The sequence below is a fragment of the Folsomia candida genome, unplaced genomic scaffold (genome assembly GCF_002217175.1).
Source record: "Folsomia candida strain VU population unplaced genomic scaffold, ASM221717v1 Fcan01_Sc001, whole genome shotgun sequence".
Taxonomy (NCBI): domain Eukaryota; kingdom Metazoa; phylum Arthropoda; class Collembola; order Entomobryomorpha; family Isotomidae; genus Folsomia; species Folsomia candida.
The window spans coordinates 6,873,439-6,894,121 of record NW_019091193.1 but is presented as its reverse complement, the minus strand read 5'-3'; the positions used below and the strand labels follow the sequence as shown (position 1 = coordinate 6,894,121).

The following is a 20,683-nucleotide window of genomic DNA, read 5'->3' as shown; positions in this document are numbered from 1 at the left end:
CTTCAGCAATTACTGTGACGCGAACAAGCGAAATAAGCGAATCGTAAAACTCATCATCTCAGTATTTACAACCACCACCCACACAAACACATCTCATAATACGTCATCACAACTACCATGCAAGGCGTCCTGCTTTCTCAAATTATTATTAAAAATCCGTTTGTACAGTACGTTTTTCAGAAATTTTTAGTTTGAAGTATGATGCAGACACATATACATGCGAATGCAAATTAATGTCATGCAACATGCATTGGATTGGTTTACTCAGGATCAGAAATTCTGAGTCGGAATTGTTGTCCACCCGTAGTCATGGTGCCGGCCATGCATTACGATGTCAATCCGCAGAGCAAAACATTTTCCGAATTTTTTCAGAAATAATAAACTACAGCTGTGTACGTTCTCTCTAAACTCGGCTCTTATCATAATTTAATACATAAACAAGTTTAATACTAAATTAGAACACCAAATAACCAGCATTATTGCACAAATTTTTCGTCACAGCTTGAACGACGTGTATATATTTAGATAGGAGTAGACATACAAATACACACCTTTGGAACAATATAGTGAGAGAATGGACAGGACCAATTCACGTCGAATGCACCTCGGAGACGGTGGGGGTGGGGCGATGGGGGACGGAGAGGACCTCTACTCCGGCTACAACGACTTCTCCCCCGCCTTGGCTACGGACGACCTCGAGCTAGACCAGGGTTTCCAAACCTCCGCTCGCACCTTGGACAGTCGACGACCAACCGCACTGACCCCCAACACCCCCTTCGGATTAGCCTCAAGGCTTGGCACCGCCGCCGGGGTAGGATTAATTGCACATTTACAACACTCCACAATATAATTTGCATAATATTGATCCTGGTCAAATTAACTTTTTTCCTATTCCGCAGTTCAAGAGGGAGTCTCTTCAGACTGGGATATTCACTCGTGGGGGTACAGGTCGACCCATGACGGGAGCGGACGGTGGACTTAATCGCCCCATGACCGCCGTTCGTGGCGCAGGCTACACGGCGGCAGGACGAAATACGTTTGATCCCATGAACGCTGGTGGCACCAACAAGAAGCCCACACCACCCATGGAGCCCAAAATAGAGGACACGTAAGACCGCATCAATGTATTCGCTATTTGTATTGTAAAGTTATTGTCATCCTCTTAAAATTATATGAATGTTTTTTGTTATCGACTCAGGGTTGAGGAGAAGGTGAGGCAAATGGAGGAGCGGATCAACCGGCTGATCGAAGAGTCAGTGCTGGCCGCCTCTCGAGGGGATGGCAGAAGAGCTCTCGAGCTGGCCAAGGACGCTGGAAATAAGGAGAAGGTCCTCATGAAGCTCAAGGTCGAGGCTGGCTCCAACGAAGGGCACGACTGGGACACTACCTTCTCTGTCCGTTACATTGTGCTTATCATTAACTTGTACTGATAAGCATAATTAATATAAATGTATCTTTGTAGGTACTATTCAATCTGGGGTCACAGTTCGAGTTGAATGAGATGTACCACGAGGCGCTGCAAACGTACAAGGCCATCTCGGACAACAAACTCCTCGCTCACGGCCCAAAGGTGAAGATCAACATGGGGAACATTTACTACAAGCAGGGCCACCCCACCCGGGCAGTCAAAATGTACCGAATGGCCATGGACCAGCTCAGCAACACGCAGAAGGACCTCAAGTATATTAGCATATGTACCTATCTCGGTGGTTATGATGTACATACGTGCTGATAACAAAAGTTCTGATTTACTTTCAGGCTAAAGTTGATGCACAACATGGGAATAATCTTTTTGAAAATGGATCACTCCTCAGACGCAGCGTCCTCCTTCGAGTACATTATGGGGGAGAGACCGACGTTCAAAACCGGACTTCATCTCGTCGTCGCCACCTTCATGATGGGGGAGCCAGAGAGGATGAAACGGAGTTTCCAAGACCTCCTTCAAGTACCTGTCGATTACGAGGAGGACGAGGAGAAAGTGGGTTAATTTACACAAGTGTTAAAAAGTAGTCCTAATTATGTATGGCACCTTTTTTTCTTTTTGAAGTACTCGTCCGCCGCCTCTGCTGCCGAAGACGACCCGGTCACCCAACTCCTCATGGAAGTCCTCAAGAACGACCGGCTGAGAAAGTGGGAAAAGGAGCGCAAATTATATGCGGAACGTTGCGTCCTCTCCGCCGCCAGACTCATTGCCCCCGCTGTGGAGGCCTCCCTCACAGAAGGCTACCACTGGGTCACTGAGGAAATCCGTGCCTCAAAACACGCCCCACTCGCCCACGCCCTCGAAGTTCGTTTATTTCTTGGCTCTCTTTGCAATATTATTTATCATTATATGCACGCTGATCACATGCATTTTATTACTTTTCTACTCTGCAGATCAGCAAGGCTCTCGTTTTTCTGAAGCAGCGTGAACTGGGCGAAGCGGCCGAGATCCTGAAATCCTTTGAGAAGAAGGAGACTAACGTGGCTACTGCCGCTGCGACCAACCTCTCCTTCATGTTCTTTCTGGTCTGCACTAATTTATTTGTATCTTTTCAAGTCTTACGTATATGTACGTAGGTAGGAAATTAATAATTTAAATTATGCATCAATTTGTGACTCTGTTGCAGCAAGGCGAGCTGGAGCAGGCCGAAAAGTATGGGGAGATGGCGACCAAGGCTGATTTCTACAACTCTGTGGCCTACGTGAACTTGGGAAACTGTCACTTTGTGCGAGGGGACTGGGAGGAGGCGAAAAAATGCTTCACAGAAGCGATCGGGATTGATGCGGGGTGCATCGAGGCGCTGTACAATCTGGGACTCGTCAACCAACACCTCAAATTCTTTGAGGAAGCCTTGGAATGTTTCCACAAGGTTCACTCGCTCGTCCGAAACCACCCACACGTCACCTTCCAACTTGGACGCACCCACGAACTGAGGGGAGAGGTGGAAATCGCCATGGAATGGTACCTCAAAGCCCTCGCCCTTGTTCCAACCGACCCCGGCCTCCTAAAAAAACTTGGAGAACTCTCTGACATGGAGGGCGATCGACAAGGGGCTTATCAACACTACTACGATGTATGTAAACCCAACTCATCTCTCCTTCAGATGTATTTACGTACATACATATGTACATTTCTATAGTCTGTCTGTATGTGAATAGTGTCACAAGTACGACCCTTCTGACATGAGTGTGATCGAATGGTTGGCCAACTACCTGCAGGAAGTACAACTTCCAGAGAAAGCCCTCACATTTTTTCAAAAGGCGGCTCTTCTTCAGCCAGAGGAGCCCAAGTGGAACATCTGCATTGGACACGCGTATCGTCGTATGGGCAACTACTCTCAGGCTCTCGCCACATTTCAAAAGGTATTGCCGTCAAATGTGTACATACATTCTATCCATATCTTTGCTAATTTTGAGGTGCATAATTGATGAGCAGGTGTACAAGGGAAATCCGGAGAACGTGTTTGCCCTCAGCTCTCTTGCCCGTCTCGCCACGGACATGGGGCTGAAGGAGGCGGAAATGTATCGGGAGGAGTTGGGGCGTTTGGAACGGATGCAGGAGACACGAAATCTCAGCAATTCATCATCCTCCTCTTCAAGATCGGCCCCCACCCGGTTTGGACCACCCTCCAGAATGGGCTCCAGTCGTGGAGGTCAACGATCCAGCGCATTTCAACCTCAGCAGCACCACAGCAAGGACTCGTTCGATGATCAGAACAGCGACTATGGGGCTGGTGGCTACCCCTCTGCGGATCCAACAACGAGGTACTTCTAACTTATACATAACTACATTTTGCATTCATTTCGTTTCGTTTATCTTCACTCGTAAATACATTGCTATAAAAACCTTATCTTTGTGTCAGAGAGAGTTATTCGGGCTATCGAGGTGGGAGGGGCGAGACTAATGGAATCCTTTCGTTTGACGACGAGGAAGATCGCATGGACGAACTGGGTGAGATTCTTCGTACAAGTGCATAAATATGTACATATCGGTGATCATTTCAGTTGACTTGTATTTTGGGTGTGTATGAAATCTAGACATGGCGCTGGACGCTCGTGCCTCCGGTAGTCAGCAACAACAACAGGCTGGACCTGCACGACCTAAGACTGCGGCAATGGACGACATCAACGCTTTCTTCGCTGCCAACGATGTCGGATCAGACTTTCTCCCCATTTGAAAAAGTATTTATGATATTTATAGTGTAACATTACTTGCATACAAATGGTTTGTAGATTATTTGAAAAATTATAAAGTAACATTAACATGTATAACACAACCTTTTGTCAATTTTGACTGAGGACGAATCGTAAAAAAAAACGAATTAATTGATGTAATCAGCGACCCACCGCATTCTTATTAAATTTTGTCAGTCCCACTACAAGTACATAGCGGAATTAATTAAATAATAATGATATTGTCAATATAACACTTTCGCCATTTTTGCTTTGTCTCACTTTATTTTCCAACTGCAGGTACTCCTGTATGCAAAAATATATTTACGATTGTATAATAACTAAAGAAAATTATTGGGTACGCGTGCGATACTTCATATCGATGACTATTATCTTATCAACCGATAGAAGAGAAAGTGTGACATAACGAAATACAAAATATGCATAAAATGCATTATCTCAAGTTTGGCATGTTCAAACTTCGTAATAAATTCACTGTAAACAATAATCAAGTGCTGCTCTTAGAAAGAAATCCGTGCAATAAAGCATCCTCATCTCACCCCCTAAACCAGACTTGACCTGTTTCTCGTTCACACGTTCACACTTACATATATGCAATGCATTATGATTGCTTCAAGTTTATCGAATCAAGTGGATCCATTTTTTATAATTTCTCGCTGTATCGTACTTTCCTATGCAGTTACATAAGTATGCATAATGCATAATAATTAGAATGCATTCACCTAACCTTTGTACAAATTAAATTCATTTCCTACAACTTGTTCCGTTTTCGTTTATTTCCTCACCTTCCTCAAAATCTGTCTAGCATCTTGTAACAATTACATTTTGATCATCATGATCGTCCTATTCATATCTACTTTACGCTTGAGTGATGCAAGTACACTTTATTGCATTTTTGCACATATCCATGAAATCATTTTACATATATGTATTTCGAAAAAGCTAAACGACCAGCGCCGTACACGCAAGTACATATTTACATATATGTACGTGTAAACGATATACACTTAAAATTAAAATAAAGTTCAAAATTTGTTTACATAAAAAATTAAAATGCAACTACATTGTTTCGTGAACAAAATAATTATTTCAATAGTTTTCATCATAACTTATAATGAATTACGACTACCGATTGTCTGTGCATATCCCGAACCCGAACCAGGATCAAATTACAAGAGCTTGGGTAATATTTACTAGTAAAATCTTCATATTTATTTAATTCTGTGTTCAAATGTACACGATTTTTAAGGTCACTACAATACGGATCCCTACATAACCATTTCCGGTATTTCTGCCGGTGGTGCATTCTCCATGATGCTCGCCTTTATCCACTCGTCGTTCATAAAAGGGGCCGGAATATTTGCAGGCGCCCCCTTCCCCATTGCTTTGGTGGCGTTGGAAAAATTTTGGAATTTTGGAAATTTCTCAGCCATGACGACATGGACGGACTATCTTGCCCACAAAGGATGGATTGACGATCCGTATAAAAATATGAGGAGCAATTTAGGAGCATTCATTTATCATGGCAGTGCGGATCAAATAGTGCCAAAATGTGAGATATGAAAATATATGAACAAAAAAAATCATGTGCCTGAAAATTTTCTTTGATTCCAGTCTATTCTGAAATGAATTTAAGACAATTTGAACACTACGGGGTTCCCAGGACAAAAAATTTGATTTCAAAAGTTCCTTCTGGACATTCTGTTCTGTTCTGTTCAATCTTTTACGTCTGCGGTATATGATATGTGAGCCACATCGTTTCCAATACCAAGACAGGGATAGATACTGACATCAACAACTACAAGGAAAGGTATAGTTAGGTATAGTTAGGTATAGTTAGTTATACATTGCTATGTATGTATTTACATATGCGAAATGCTTTATTTTTCTGTGCGACTATACTTAAAATTACATTTTACAATCTGCCCATAATAGCCAATTAATGCTACCGGAGGTTCTGAATTCGACTATCGCATCTGCTCCATCGGTGTGTATAATGGAGTCTGTGCCTGTGGCTATGCTGGGATTTACGACATGTTTTCCTTCTTATATCAAGATAAGTACATCGCTCCAACGTACGAACCGGGTACTTCGGGACATCTCTTCAAATTCAATCAGGACGAATTTTTCGATTTCGGATCTGCAAAAAAACACGGCTTTTATCCACACGGGTACGCTTATGTCCCGTTCCGTTGTCGACCGGAGACTGGGATTAAGTGTCGACTTCATTTCGCATTTCAAGGCTGCTCACAAAGTCTCGCAGATCTCTGGGTTTTCAAAAAGCCACCCAGCTTCATTCAAGAAACGGGCTATTTGGAAGTTGCTGATGCAAATGATATCATCATGGTGTTTCCGTTGTCTTGGATCGACCCTAAAAATGTGGGGTTCAATTTTGTCGGCTGTTTTGACATCTATTCTCATACGGATCCGTTCAGGATTAAATTTGGTAATTAATTATTAATTGTAGCTTTGACTAATTGAATGGAAAGACGTGTAATGTATGCACAGTTGTAACAGACGTTGTTCTTTTGTAGCAACTCGATGGGGATATCAACCACTTGCAGTTAAGAGAATGTTTGCAGTTAAGACAATAATAAGTACATACACACATACATAAATGATGATAAAACACAAGGTGCCAAATTGTATCTACATTGGTTGTGGAAATGTTTGAAGAGTAGTCCCAGCCGAAAATGTCAGTTTTGAAATAAATTGGGAAAGCCCGTATAACAATGAAAAGATGTGTCCCGGATCTAATAGAGTTACTCATGATTGTATACTGTGATATTTCAGTACATAATATACCCTTACAACATCATGATACATGCACATTTCCAATATGCACGCATACAGTGAAGGAATATTTGTACCGAAGGGGTGAAATAACCGGGCATCTCCACTTTCACCCTCGTTCATTTCACTACCTTCCATATCACACATTCGACAAAAACCTACCCTATCGAATCCCTACCTCAACATCAAAGCCACAGCTGCCCGAGTTTTTTCATTCCAATTTTTATTGGACTCCTAATCAACTAGATTAACAGTCCTGCTGATTGCATTTAACTGGCCCAACGAAAACACAATGAATCTCCACCAGTCGTCACCAAAAAATTGTCTCGACACCAACACGCCAAACAAGAAAGACGCTGAGGAAGAGCCTTTAAACTTTTGTACCAATATTCGTCTTCACTTGTTAACTTGTGGCAAATGGTTTCTTAGCGGCATTGTCACGTACAACATGTGCATCTACTACTTCAAACCGACCTCGTTGTCTTGGGAGAACGCTGGAGTCTCTGTCCTCGTCCAGTGTGCGATCTGGGGGACAATTTTTGTCGTGCAATTGCTCTCTGAATTGATCAAGATTGAGGAGTGGGTTGAAGGAAGAAATTTCGAAGGTAAATAAGTTAAAATATTGACCCAACGTAGATAATTGAATTAAAAATATGTAACTCGTTACTTAACTCATATTTAAGGCGACACTGCATATACATTCTGGAAATTTACTAATACTTTTCGCCTTCCCCTGAATGATAACGATGCAACATCTTTTCGCAAAATTATAAAATGCACTGCTCAGCTTCGTCTAAACTGGGAGGAAGTTGACGATGAAGTGGATGACAAACTGGAGGAAGCTAAAGACGAAGAAAACATTTTGGAAGGTGAAAGGAAAATAAATTCTGCGTTATCACATTCTTCGCCATTTTATGGAAATGAGGAAGACCTCTCCAGAATTTTGAGATTTGTTAAAAAATCTCTGGACGACCACATGATTGAGATGATTGACTCTGTGTGAGACAATTGCCATATTTTTTAAGCAGTATATAAACTTAAAAGGATGCATTGATGTAACAAAAACTAAATACGTATTACTTAATTTGTAGCAAAGAAGTTCAACTGGATGAAGTATTGTATCCATCAAATGCATAAACTCGCTTTGAAAATGTACACAAGACATGAAACCGAACTCGAGATAAAATATGTACATACAACATACGACATTTTGAGTATTGCCTTATTACCAGTTGGCATACACAATTGGATGTTTATTTGGATTATATTACTTTAAAAAATAGTCCTGTGAATTGTAAAAAAATAGTCCTGCGAATTAAGTGCACACTTCAAACATTTTGGCCTTAACATTCAAACTAAATATTATGGTCGAATATTATATTTAAGGGACCGTACGTACAGTAATTATTGTGGGGAAGAAAAGTATGAGTGAGATTTGACGGGTGCATTGATATGGTGGTCGCGTAGTACAAAGGAGTACGTCTGGGGCTATACCGGGAAATGTTTCCTTCGATGGAGACCGGGGTCACCAAATTTTTGCACTATACCGTTATTTCTCATTCCTACATTATGCAATACAAAAATCGCGATTTTCTAGACCCCCTTTTAACATATTTCACATACGCACGATATCATTGGAGCCTTAGGCTCCCCTCCCCCCCCCCTCTTGCGTTACATAATTTATGGACGGACCCTAAGAAGAATTATCTATTGGTGGCATGTATTTTGGGTATGTATTCTTATAAATATATATTTATGTATGTATCTACTCTATTGTATGAGTATGTGTTCTCCTTGTTCATGCATTTTTATTCAGAGGGGGAGGAACCAACCTTAAAGGTGCAAAACGGAAAATTGTATAACTTCATTTATACATGATGTATGTGTATCTACGTGCATATCTACCTCTACTTTCACTCATACATACATATCCACAACAATAATCCTTTCACTCCTAAAGTAAATAAGTATACCCTACCCTTAAGTCTACACTGACCCTTCCCGTCATTACATCATAGCCCAGCCGGTGACTGTATTTTATATTTGTCAGGTTCCAATTCCTATTTAAGATACTTTCCTACGCATAAATTTAATTCATAAAATATAAATTACACTTTTGGCCATGCATATTGGTGAACTTAGCGATATGCACTTGCGTCCGTCAAAGCGAGCCTTGCCTTTTCCTAAATCCAATCCTACTAAACACGTAGACTATAAAATTGAAAGCTACTACAATAGCATAATCCACCGACTGAAAACATGTGGAAAATGGTTTATTTGTTTGATGATCATTTTCAACTTGTGCATCTACTATGTCAAACCGGACTCATTGTCTTGGGAAAATGTCCTCGTCCAATGCGGGGTTTGGGCGACTATTTTCATGTTTCAAATACTCTTTGAGCTGGACAAAATTGAAGAAAGGGTTGAAAATGGAACTACTGAAGGTACATATATAATTAATTATTAATAATTTATTAAACAAACAGGGAAAGAACCATGTAATTTGTTCACGGTAATTTATAATTTTTCATATTCCAGTGCAACTCAAGAATAACGAGGATAAAATCATCCGAAAAGTGACAACAGGCAATGCTGAGGTTAAATTCATGTGGGACATAATGAACGATAGTGAAAGTAGTATGAGAACTCAGAAAGCAGAGCGTATATCAAAGATATCCCGTTTTTGAGATAAATTCCAAAATCGAACAGCAACCAACGTTCAAACGGTCAAAAGACCCTGGGTGAGATATTTATTAATGCAAATCTCCAACACAGTACTGAATAAATGGAATTAAAACCTTACACGGATTTTTCTCATATTGTAGAAAAAAAACAAGAACTTATTGGACGAGAGATTTCATGGAAGCAAGTGGAGTTAAATATGAACGTTTTTGAGAAAAAACTAAACACAACAAACGAAGACTGTTAAGCATTACTTATGTAAATCTAAAATAAAAACTGAAATAAATGTTCGATATGTAAATTATTATATGCCAGATATGTAACTTTGTGGTAACAAAACGAACTGTCACATTTGTTAGCTTTGATAAATTTGTATAAAGTTTGTATGTGTTCCAAATATTTGCATACTATATAAATACATGCCTTCACAAAATTAAATGCATACGCTGTAAAGCATCCGGTAGTACTGTACGAACTACATAGATATGTACTCCATGGTAGTACTAGTGGTAGTACCAGATATGTACTCCATATTGATATTGATTTGGTAATAATTCCCTGATTGGTTATAGTTTGATTCTTAGTTTATTACCACCGCATCACTACGCCTTAATGTTCGGTATTACCGATGCCGGTAGAGTCATATATGTACTCCGGTCAGTAACGATTCCAGTTGAAGAGTGTACGTATTTACATATACATACATTTACACCTATGAAACAACCCTAGTTATCCCGATAATTGATCTACTACTAGATATTCTTGTCCCACATTATCATCCATTAATAGCCCTTTAACAAGATCTCTAGCTTGCTTGAGCTAAAATTCAATATATGACCATGAAGGTTTGGACATGGGGACCCGTTCCATGAAGTGCATAAGGCGCATTATTCTTTGCATTAAATCGTGTATTGACAGATAACTGAACAGATACGTAGCATGTCCCCCCTTGTGTATTTAGCAATTCATAAATTATTTGGACAAGACAAATTGCAACGTACAGTACAGATTACAAAAGCATGCAAAATGTTTTGGTGATAACAAGATTTAGTCGAGTGCGAAATGAGACGGACGGCACCCGTTTTGTCAATTTCGTTATCCTTGCTGCCTTTTGCGCAAAAAGGATTTTGAGTGAGAGGAAAACTCTGCCTTTAGTTGCTAAGCAGCACTTTACATGGTTTTGATTTTGCTCATCCTCAGTAAAATATACTCGCTTTTCATCCTCCTCCAACCGTTCCATCCATCGCAATTGCATTTAGGCAATGTATACGAGTTCATATATATGCATGACTTAATATTTTGGTACAGAAATTTTTTCCATCTCAGGTTCGCAGTTTAAGATTAGTGCCGTCATACGGCATTTATAAAACCACCCCCACCCCCACCCAAATCCACCCCCACCCCCATCCAGCCCCACAATTTTTATGGGGCAACGTGAGATACCTTGGGGCAAAGTGAGATTCTATTTCATATTGGGGTATCGTTCGTAATTAGCGAGCGAAGCGAGCAGGTTAGGTTAGATCAACTAGGTACGCGGAAAGCCTGGAAGCCTGAGCTAGCAATCCTAGCTAGTTAGGCTAGCTAGAACCTAGGTAGCTAGGGTAGCTAGAACCTAGGTAGCTAGGCTAGATAGAACCTAGGTAGCACTTCTAGCTAGCTAACCTAGGTAGCCTTGCTAGCTAGCAGAGCTGCCTAGGTTAGCTAGCTAGAATTTCTACCTAGGTTCTATCTAGCCTAGCTAGCTAGGTTTGCTAGCTCAGCCTTCCAGGCTTTCCGCGTACCTAGTTGATCTAACCTAACCTGCTCGCTTCGCTCGCTAATTACGAACGATACCCCAATATGAAATAGAATCTCACTTTGCCCCAAGGTATCTCACGTTGCCCCATAAAAATTGTGGGGGTGTATGGGGGTGGGGGTGGGGGTGGATTTGATGGGGGTGGGGGTGGATTTAGGTTGGGGTGGGGGTGGATTTGGGTGGGGGTGGGGGTGGTTTTATAAATGCCGCCGTCATATGCCATTTAATTTAATTTACAGGGCTTTAATATAACTTGTAAATATTTGAAAAATTTGACACGGTTGAGAGTAGCTCCTTTGAGGATACGATACGATATTAATGATACGATGCAGTCTACAACACTTTAAATACAAAGCTAATTTGACGACGAATGCTTGTTAATTGGTTGATTTCTGTTGACAATTACACAATTTACAATATATGGCAAAAAAGTAGTTCAATGTAGCATTTTTCAAAAGCATCATCAACAACGTTCCCTATTGCGTAATACTTGCTTCGAGATTACCCGGTGATTTTATTTAGAGTGATTACTTTAGTAGGAGACCAACCAAGAGGCATGACCACAATATTTAGAACCCCGAGCTTGCCCAACTCCAAAATATAATTTTATTGGTTTATGTACAGCTTACAATTATATGAATTGCAGAGAAATTCATCATGCATAATGAACAGAATAGATTGCAAGAATTGATTTCATGTATGTGCGTACATATATTTGTTACATGTTTTCATGCAACGTCAGTATGAGGTCTATTTTTCATACGGAACGGAGAAAGTTGATGATGCCTCTGCCATTTGCCAACATTTATCCCTTTGGTAGCATAGTCTGGCTCTAGATGCTAATAATTATTTATATCCAAAGATGAATTATATTTATATTTATATTACAAAACCATACAAACGACTAGGTACAAAACTACAAATCGTCGTCATCAACCTCAGTATAGTGGTGTTAGTAATACTCGAATTTACAAAAGTTTTGCCATAAGTCTTGCATGTGTATTGTATCCCAATCCAGCTTCTTTCCCCTCAAAAATATGCACCCCGGTTTGCGGATCCGTATATTTTGCATACTCGAGCTCCCTCACCATCTTGTGCTCCTCTTTTAAGGACATTTTACACGTGATCTCCGATGTGCACTCGTTCTATAGATAAAAATACGTGCACTACATAGCAGATCTTATGAATTTTTCATCCCAGTGAAATAAAACGCTACTCACAATAGCAATAGTGCATCCTGAAATTTCCTTCGCTTTCTCAATCCCCATTGAGAAAAGTTTTGTCGCAACTCCGTAGCCCTTCCATCCATCAGCCACCGAGAGGAAAAGTCCCGTGTAAACTTTTGCAGTTGCTGGTTGACCAAGTTCTACCCGGATGTCCAAACCTGTAAATTGGGATTTTTGAGAATAATTTGAGAATAAAATTATTATATGCTTTGCCACCTTCTTGCAAAGTTCGAGTAAAGTCACGATTTGCAGCATGACTGGCTCTTTGGTCGCGTCGAGGTATTCTCTCATCGTTGGTAGTGGATATGGCTTATCTGGATCCTCGACGACACCCACGAGTACGCCGATTATGTTCCCAGCCTCATCCATGGCTACGTAAGAGACGGGATCGGAATAGTTCAAGATCGCTTGAATGAAGGGGGCAAACCATCTCTGAACCTGGGACTGGGTCAATCCTAATTATTATGTGTATTCTCATAGTTAGAATTAAAAAGTCTCATGTTTGTTTTACTTTGCATCTCACCTAGAGCCAGCCCGAGAGGTGCATATTTGAAGAAATGTTCTTGCAAAAACTCGGCAACCTTGGTGAATTTGTGGTCTGTCACCAATTCGTAGATAATCATTTTGTTTGGTAATATACTTTTTGAAATCCGTGTAAACCTTGTTTTACGCTGAGCTGCTAACGTTAACTGATTTGCAGATTATGTATGCTTGGTCGCTTCGCATTGTTGGTTCCATAACAAATTTATTAGTATTTACTAATTGTGCTAATTTAAAGCGTTAAGACGTAGCATGAATACGATAAATTTGTCAGAATTCAAAATTGTTCATTAAATAAATAGTTCATGAAGAGAGGTTGTTGTCTTTAAGGTCATCTCACTGCAAAAGTGCTTTGGTATTAGGATTAGTACGACTAGTTTAAATTCATTTTTCGTATCGTTGATTAGTATGCTGAAAATTTATGAGCGGTTTAAAATGAATATAAACATCACACCAAATAGTGAATACTAATAATGTCGAATATTTAACAGAGGTTAAACAACTTGTATAATATGTATCATACATATACTGATATGTGCGCATAAATATATTATTTATCTATATATAATCCGTAGCTCAACCATCTTAAAAGTATGTATATGCAGTACGTACATATTTACATGTATGCATTTACTCATATAATGTATTTATCTAAATGATGATTCGTGTGCTACATTCAACATTATTGAAGGTGCTTTATGTACTACCTCAGTTTTTATTTGGCTCTTTCATCCCTCTTATGGTAGGTAGTATTCATGTTGGACATGTAAACGGCCAATAAACCAGACATTTAGCATGCATTATGCATAACATAGCCAACTTTCAACAAGAATTTGTCGCGAAAATGGATTATGTGCACCTTGATAAAATCTTCATTATTTTATTGATCCAATTTTATTTCCCATGCTGATACCCATTTTGAAGTTACAAATATTGTACTTGAAATATTTATAGTTAATATTCTTTCTTCTCTAATTTAAACTTGATTACTCAAAATTGAAATTTTATAACCAAGCACTAGGAAAATTAGTTATAGAAAGAATAAATCAAAAATTCTCATTTACATCAACAATAACGTGACCAATTGGTCGACACAAACTTTCCAAATTTCCAATGACGTCATCCTATCAAAGAAAATCCCATTGCCCCCCGAAACCTTCAAGGGCGCACATGAATTAAAAAACCTCTTTAGCCACTTACTTCTCGAATTAATAAATTTGCTCTTCAGAAACTCCGTAGAAACCAAGTACGGGATGGAGAAAATTCGAAACACGACATGAATCAAGATAAACATGTCCACCCCCAAAACCCCGGCACCCATGATGATCATGATTGGCAGATTGTTCGATCCGATGACGATATATAATGAGATCACTTGACAAAATATGGTTCCAGCAACACAAATCGGCATGCATGGTGTCCTCAGAACAAAATTCCACAATCCCGACATGTACTGGCATAGTCGATACTGGATAAAAATGGATGCTCTGAATCTCATTTTTCTAGTGCTCCAAATTACGGTAAATTAGAAGTAAGTACGTATTTAATAAAATCTTGGCACAAAATTTGCGTATTTATTTACCTGGAAAGACGATTGACCCACGCTTCCACAATTATCACGGGGTACAATACGCAGCCCCAGATGAGGAATATGACAGCACCAGATGATCCAGCCCAGGCATAGAATTCGACAACAGATAAGACACCCTTCTCCACCCAGGATACGTCCCCATCATCGGACCAAGATTTGCAGCTGGTAAGTGCCATAGTGATAACTGGGGGAGTACAAGGGGACCACATGACAATTATTGCAGCCAATGTTGGTAGCGAAATCACCAAAGGGATAATTACCATTAACAAAATGATATTTGATGACTTGACATATTTATGAAAACCTTTGGATACAAATATTCATAAAGTTAGAAATTCCATTATTGTGCTGTAAGAAAAATAATAAATAATAAATAAGCTCACTAACGATCTTTAACCAGCAATTTCTCCATAGCTAGAACGCCTCGCAGTAATGATTTCGTCTCAATCTGCCTCAGGCCGAATATCACTTTAAAGAAAGCAATTAAATTTACTGTAATCAGTGGGTAGAGAAGCATCATTGGCATGTAACTCGGAATTGGTGAATCTCGCAGATTAGGATTTATTGCATTTAAGTAAAACCATTGGAAGTATATGCATGTTCGAAATATGTCACAACAAATGAATGCGTAGTACAGAAAGGTGTGAACTAGATTTTTAGAAAAAGAGGAAACTTTGTAGTTGACACTGACCACTGGGAAAGTGTATGTGATTGAGGACAAGGTCAAGGTTAGATTTAAAATTTGAATGTACGAAGAAGGGATTAAATACTGACGTAGAAATTTTGGGGCCATCGTTACGTTGATTGAGCAGCCATCTAGTTTAAACGACTTTCAAATTTATACTGACTCGAAAATAGGTACAGTTTAAGATGGCCTTATACATTTACCAAGATGTCTGTCTGTCCGTCCGTCTGTGCGTCCGTCTGTGCGCACGATAACTCTCTTTAAACACAAGCTATCGACTTGAAATTTTGCACACTTCATCTTCGGGACAAAAGTAAGGATGAGTTCGGAGATGGGCATGATCGGCCAAGTAGTTGGCCAGTGGGGGTCTTTTCCACCCAAATGTGTTGCCATTAACTACCAAGATGGTATTAATGCCATCTTAAAAGGCCCCGCAAAGTTGCTTGGAGTAGGTTTTGATAAACAAGTCGAAAATAGTGAACATGACAAATCTAAATTATTAAACCTGTGGACGATTAAGTTCTTTTTTATTGCTTTATTGATCCTGTTCATACTTAAATTAATCGTTTTGAGGTTTATTATCCTTTTCCTTTTGGGATTGCTACGCATTATCTGCAATGACTGCGTAATGGAAATGGACAATTAATTGTACATATTTCCTTCATGAGTAAAATTTTTCAACTTCATATTAAATATACTTCAGTGTAAGTAAAGCCTTCTTTTGGGTTGGTGGCATCATCACGATTTCGCCGATTTTTTAGTGAATACTATTTTTAATTAGCTGGACATATATAGTTTATTTTGTCTTTCAAAATTCTAGTTTAACGGAGATGTAGTAATCTCTGGAGCAAGCTTAGCTAGCTGATTTTTCAGCCATCATTCAGAATGGTCGTGATGCCCATATCAATACTTATAATGTGAATTGTCAAGTGTTTATTTGGAGTTCAATTTAATAATCATTATTTTCACAAATTAAGTAAGTATATGATCTGAATGAGGTTGACTGATAGTAAAAAAAATTGTGTAGATCGATCAGTGCTGTACGTTTGACGTTAGTACGTAATTGTAAATTTTTTAATGCAGTGTTGTCAAATACAGCTAATTATGTATTTGCATAAATGAAACATTAGGCATCAAAATGCATATGTGTATTGGTGATTAAGATTAATCATTGTTTATATTATCCTGATCAAGGGGGTGCCCCTTAATATAGTGTCAAGTTGCCCCACACGCTTTTATACCTTCCAACAAAATGTTGCTGGATAATAAGTATGCTTCGTAGAAAATTTGATCAACTGCATGAAATAGAAAACCAAATTAATTATTTGCATTCATCCAAAAATGAGAGCACAAAATTTAGAGGATGTGGAAAATCGGAAATTGTGCAATATGCCCTTCAATAATATTTTTCAAATAATTATACATTAAATTCGAATAAATTTATTTTCGTACTAATCTAATATACTTATCTTTAGTGATTTCCAATGCTACAGAAATCACCTGGATAGTCACAAGCTCTCGTATTAGGATTATACCATAAGCCAGGCTGACAATAATTTTTGTACGCAATGCTACGCTCACAGACGTAGAAGGATAAGCAGGACTCTGGATCTGGAAAGTACCCGTCGGGGGTTGGACACCTAAATGGTCCTCCAGGTCTGTTCCCGCAGTTTACATATTGAGGCCAGTTGCATCTATCATTACAAGATTAATTCCTTTTAGACAGTTGCAGTATTACGTATACTCGGTGTCAACTTACCCCATATAGGTCAAATCAAACAACATTGTGTCTGTACAACGCCAAAGTATGGCATTGTTCATCCAGCATTCCACATAGTGAGAACAGTTATCCGGCTTTGGAAACACCCCATTTCCGGTACAGTTCCAGTCGATGGGTCCAATTGGTTCTTGTCCCTTGGAAGACTGGAACAATTTATACATAAGTTTTATTTGATTTACATTATTGATTTATTTGGAATGTTAGCCTGTCAACTATGTGTACTTACATTTAGTGCCGAGTGAATACTTGAGGTAGAAACTACAGCGCCAATTATGGCAAAATATCCGAGAACTTGGAGCCCTTGCATTTTCTAAGCTTTTGTAGGAAATATAATTTACTAATTGAATGAATCTATTTGATGGTTGAAATACTTGAATGATTTTAATTGCTGGCCATGTTCCAATTTATATAGTGTCGCAATATTGCGCACAACCAGTCAATAATCCACTTATACAATTTGTTACCAGGTGCGATAATGTTGTTATCGATTTCTTGTGCGTCAACTGATTTCCTGCCCTTAATACGCTAACGTATGTAATTTTGATAACATGTACATATGTAAGTATCATAGGGTTCAATTGATAATTTGAGGTTTTCACTGAAAAAGATGCATATGCAAAATTTAAAACTATCCGCAAAATTTACCAAAGGACGACATTGCATAATAAATTTGCCCTGCTTGAATTATATTGATTGTCTTTGTAATCTGCTGACGATATATAAGTATTTTACATAAGTGATGAAAATTACCGTTAAGGATTAGATTAACTTATGAATGTTGGCGATTGATGACTGACGTCAATAACTCTCGACAGGGTATTTGCGCATCTAACAACTGTATATTTAGAAAATACTTTTTATCTACATTGGGAATACCAGTCATTTCTCCATAATACGTAGGTATGAAACAAAAAATAATTGTTATTATATGCACATAAGTAAATCAAACCCAGGTAGTTTAGTTAAGACAAATTAAAAGAAATAAATTTCTTCTCTAGTGATTGGTATACATAATTTTCTAGTAAAGATTTTATACGAAAATTTCCATATGAAATTTCCGAACACGAAAAATTACGGAATACCAAACCCATTCCGAACCTAACCCTAGATCTTTCATTTTTCAAATTACGTTAGCCTTTATTCACTAGTAAATATTTCAGGATTGGTAACTTAGTAACTTATTGGGTGGTCATTTTCAATGACGGTGGATTTAAATATGAACGACTATTCTGGTTTTGATTCGATCTTGTTAGTTTAGGTTTAATACGTTTTTTAAAAATATGAAATTTTTATTGTTGAATATTTCTAATATTGGTCCTCATGTTTTTATACTCTCCAACAGTAAAATTTTCCGTAGTGATTGTAATACAAGTCAAATAATTGGCTGAATGGATAATCATAGTTAGCCCTAATATCTTAGGGCTAATTTCATCAAAATCATACGAAAAGTGAGAATGAGATGAGAAATGGGTAGACAATAAACCACTGCGATCTGCCAAATCAAATTTTGCTCAAGACATGTAAATTACTTGAATCTTATATGTATATACTTAAGGTATTCATAATTGTCTTCGTATCCTCAATATATAGTTTACGAAGAAAAACCAAGCTTCATAAAAATTGTATATTTAGTACCCTTATTTTGAATGACAAAATCTTACGACGCTAACAAATTCTAGTAACCGTCGTAACTTATTGTATGATACAAAGAATTATGGTTCCGAACAGATATCTGGTGGTAACTTGATTAACATTGACCAGATCAGATATCAGATTCAATGTTAATCAAGTTACCACCAGATATCTGTTCGGAACCATACAAAGAATACTAAAGATACGAAGGAAGAATATCATCATAACAACCTCTATTTTAGAAGATAACAAAATTTAGTATTTCCTGCGAATACGTTAATATTCACATTGCATCAAATTATTTTTGTTCCTCCAAAGTGGGGTGCCAATTCATTTTCTGGAACCATGGAAAGCAATTCCTTCCTCCATTCTGCCTTGTCTGTTCCAAAAACATAAAGCGATTCCTGCATGGGTTTGCTCAATACAGGTCTAACAATATTAAGGACGACGTGGAATACGCCCGCAGCTAGGGAATAAAATTTTTTACATAATTTGTCTTAAATGTGCATTCAATAAAAATCCATAACATACCATTGATTATTATAACTTTATGCGTCCCGTACGGATAATAAGTTTCATGGGCGGTAAGAAATCTCACGAATAAAGAAACACCTGCCAAATAAGGCGAATAAATAAAATACGCAAATTTTTGATTGTTCCTCGCACAATTTTTATATGTAATGCTCACATTGGACACATCCATGTTGTACGAGGTTAAAATTATTCATGTTCAGAATTGTGACCCATTGGGTCACGTTTAACCCCATCTCTTGAGATGTTCGCACACGGGTGGATGCTCCTCCACGGTTTTTATCATGTACCTCAACAACTTGTCTCCCTTTCCTGATACGATCGCTTGACGTAAATCCCACTCAGAAATATCTCCAGTACAAACTGTGATAATTGTGGGAAATGATGTAATAAGCTTAAATTATCCATGTAAAGCTTTAGTAGAAATTTACGAATTTTACACCTGGTCTTCCATCATAGTCGGTAGCACTACAATCGAAATAATATTCCCGTATCCAGTACGACCAATCTTCTTGTAAGATTGAATCCATATCATTATCCGTCCTCCATTTAATGTTCTAAAAAATATGTAAGTACATATAAAATACGTGTTAGTATGGATATTAAATATTTATAGCATTAAATGTGAATTACTTCATTGAAAGCGGTCTCTGCAGCTCCTACATTCAATTTGCTAGCTAAGAATAGTATGATAAATATATTTAAGTATCACTTGGATGTTGTGCATTAAATTGTAAATAGGTTTAATTTAATTGCTAACCTCGCAGCCACCGAAGTAGGGCGAGGTCGGTTTTAAGCCATTTGTGCGTCGGAGTATGCCCAACTCTCATTTTCAGCTAGAAAACCAATATTAGAAGTTTTATATTAAATTGGATCAGAATTTATGCCTCGAGAATAATATTGATTATTTGTCTGCATGCCATTTCCAGTTTCCTGTTTTCCTCTCCAGTTAGTCGCAGCTCTTCCTCAATTTCAATTAATGACACGAAACGAACTTCGTGACATATTAAGAGTACAATAATCGAGAATAATTTCAAACTGATAGCACGTTCCATGATATATTTTAAAATTTCCATTGGCAAAATGCGGTAAATAAATAAATTTATGCTCAAGTTGACACGAGTCTGTATGAAAGACTGAAGAGTTAATTGGGAATTTCTTTGAAAAAATAAATTTATATTTGCTAAATCACAACCATGTTTACATTAGGTTAGCGTGTAATCAAACGTGGGAACTTGCTTGTTTGTGGACA

The 20,683-nt window shown here is 38.4% G+C and overlaps 4 protein-coding genes and 2 long non-coding RNA genes across 10 annotated transcripts; 3 read left to right on the top strand and 3 right to left on the bottom strand.

The window, feature by feature from the left end:
- Positions 1-324: 324 nt before the first annotated feature.
- Positions 325-4,409, top strand: LOC110863088 (intraflagellar transport protein 88 homolog). The gene is made up of 12 exons (XM_022112325.2): positions 325-811; positions 900-1,108; positions 1,199-1,394; positions 1,463-1,680; positions 1,759-1,978; positions 2,048-2,287; positions 2,377-2,508; positions 2,610-3,056; positions 3,142-3,345; positions 3,419-3,747; positions 3,846-3,934; positions 4,021-4,409. Exons 1-12 carry the CDS (start codon positions 575-577, stop codon positions 4,158-4,160), a joined length of 2,661 nt encoding a protein of 886 aa, XP_021968017.2. The 5' UTR covers positions 325-574; the 3' UTR covers positions 4,161-4,409.
- Positions 4,410-5,157: 748 nt separating this feature from the next.
- LOC118433973 lies at positions 5,158-6,932 on the top strand. Of its 2 annotated transcripts, XR_004833704.1 has the most exons (5): positions 5,158-5,359; positions 5,426-5,728; positions 5,791-5,986; positions 6,112-6,622; positions 6,711-6,932. It is a non-coding gene; the product is annotated as an uncharacterized LOC118433973 (long non-coding RNA). The 2 variants fall into 2 exon arrangements; XR_004833703.1 differs by having other exon boundaries at positions 5,166-5,728; positions 6,711-6,930.
- Positions 6,933-7,033: 101 nt separating this feature from the next.
- On the top strand, positions 7,034-9,969 carry LOC110842336. 2 transcript variants are annotated; one of them, XR_004833702.1, is made up of 6 exons: positions 7,035-7,574; positions 7,653-7,968; positions 8,061-8,698; positions 8,786-9,413; positions 9,508-9,710; positions 9,795-9,969. It is a non-coding gene; the product is annotated as an uncharacterized LOC110842336 (long non-coding RNA). The 2 variants fall into 2 exon arrangements; XR_004833701.1 differs by having other exon boundaries at positions 7,034-7,574; positions 8,061-9,413.
- Positions 9,970-12,029: 2,060 nt separating this feature from the next.
- On the bottom strand, positions 12,030-13,345 carry LOC118434176. Of its 3 annotated transcripts, none has more exons than XR_004833818.1 (4): positions 13,196-13,345; positions 12,889-13,116; positions 12,667-12,830; positions 12,030-12,591 (listed from the first exon to the last, which is right to left on the bottom strand). XR_004833818.1 is itself a non-coding variant. In XM_035847037.1 (4 exons), exons 1-3 carry the CDS (start codon positions 13,293-13,295, stop codon positions 12,813-12,815), a joined length of 357 nt encoding a protein of 118 aa, XP_035702930.1. In that variant the 5' UTR covers positions 13,296-13,345; the 3' UTR covers positions 12,030-12,591; positions 12,667-12,812. The 3 variants fall into 3 exon arrangements, 2 of the variants coding, with proteins under 2 accessions (XP_035702930.1, XP_035702929.1); XM_035847037.1 differs by having other exon boundaries at positions 12,889-13,127; XM_035847036.1 differs by having other exon boundaries at positions 12,667-12,812; positions 12,889-13,127.
- A 742-nt stretch (positions 13,346-14,087) lies between these two features.
- Positions 14,088-15,088, bottom strand: LOC118434004. Its single transcript, XM_035846609.1, has 2 exons — positions 14,795-15,088; positions 14,088-14,714 (listed from the first exon to the last, which is right to left on the bottom strand). Exons 1-2 carry the CDS (start codon positions 15,064-15,066, stop codon positions 14,273-14,275), a joined length of 714 nt encoding a protein of 237 aa, XP_035702502.1. The 5' UTR covers positions 15,067-15,088; the 3' UTR covers positions 14,088-14,272.
- A 1,817-nt stretch (positions 15,089-16,905) lies between these two features.
- On the bottom strand, positions 16,906-17,655 carry LOC110861952 (chondroitin proteoglycan-2). Its single transcript, XM_022111092.2, has 3 exons — positions 17,495-17,655; positions 17,248-17,411; positions 16,906-17,182 (listed from the first exon to the last, which is right to left on the bottom strand). Exons 1-3 carry the CDS (start codon positions 17,573-17,575, stop codon positions 16,960-16,962), a joined length of 468 nt encoding a protein of 155 aa, XP_021966784.1. The 5' UTR covers positions 17,576-17,655; the 3' UTR covers positions 16,906-16,959.
- Positions 17,656-20,683: the final 3,028 nt, after the last annotated feature.

Coding starts and splice junctions, on each gene's coding strand:
- LOC118434176 (XM_035847036.1), bottom strand. CDS start 13,295: ATGATTATCTACGAATTGGTGACAGACCACAAATTCACCAAGGTTGCC. Junction 13,128..13,195: donor ACCTCTCGGGCTGGCTCTAG/GTGAGATGCAAA, acceptor CATAATAATTAG/GATTGACCCAGTCCCAGGTT. Junction 12,592..12,666: donor CAGGATGCACTATTGCTATT/GTGAGTAGCGTT, acceptor TTTTATCTATAG/AACGAGTGCACATCGGAGAT.
- LOC110861952 (XM_022111092.2), bottom strand. CDS start 17,575: ATGCAAGGGCTCCAAGTTCTCGGATATTTTGCCATAATTGGCGCTGTA. Junction 17,412..17,494: donor GTATTCACTCGGCACTAAAT/GTAAGTACACAT, acceptor AAATTGTTCCAG/TCTTCCAAGGGACAAGAACC. Junction 17,183..17,247: donor TTTGATTTGACCTATATGGG/GTAAGTTGACAC, acceptor TTGTAATGATAG/ATGCAACTGGCCTCAATATG.
- LOC110863088 (XM_022112325.2), top strand. CDS start 575: ATGGACAGGACCAATTCACGTCGAATGCACCTCGGAGACGGTGGGGGT. Junction 2,288..2,376: donor CACTCGCCCACGCCCTCGAA/GTTCGTTTATTT, acceptor TCTACTCTGCAG/ATCAGCAAGGCTCTCGTTTT. Junction 3,935..4,020: donor AGATCGCATGGACGAACTGG/GTGAGATTCTTC, acceptor TATGAAATCTAG/ACATGGCGCTGGACGCTCGT.
- LOC118434004 (XM_035846609.1), bottom strand. CDS start 15,066: ATGGTAATTATCCCTTTGGTGATTTCGCTACCAACATTGGCTGCAATA. Junction 14,715..14,794: donor TGGGTCAATCGTCTTTCCAG/GTAAATAAATAC, acceptor TTGGAGCACTAG/AAAAATGAGATTCAGAGCAT.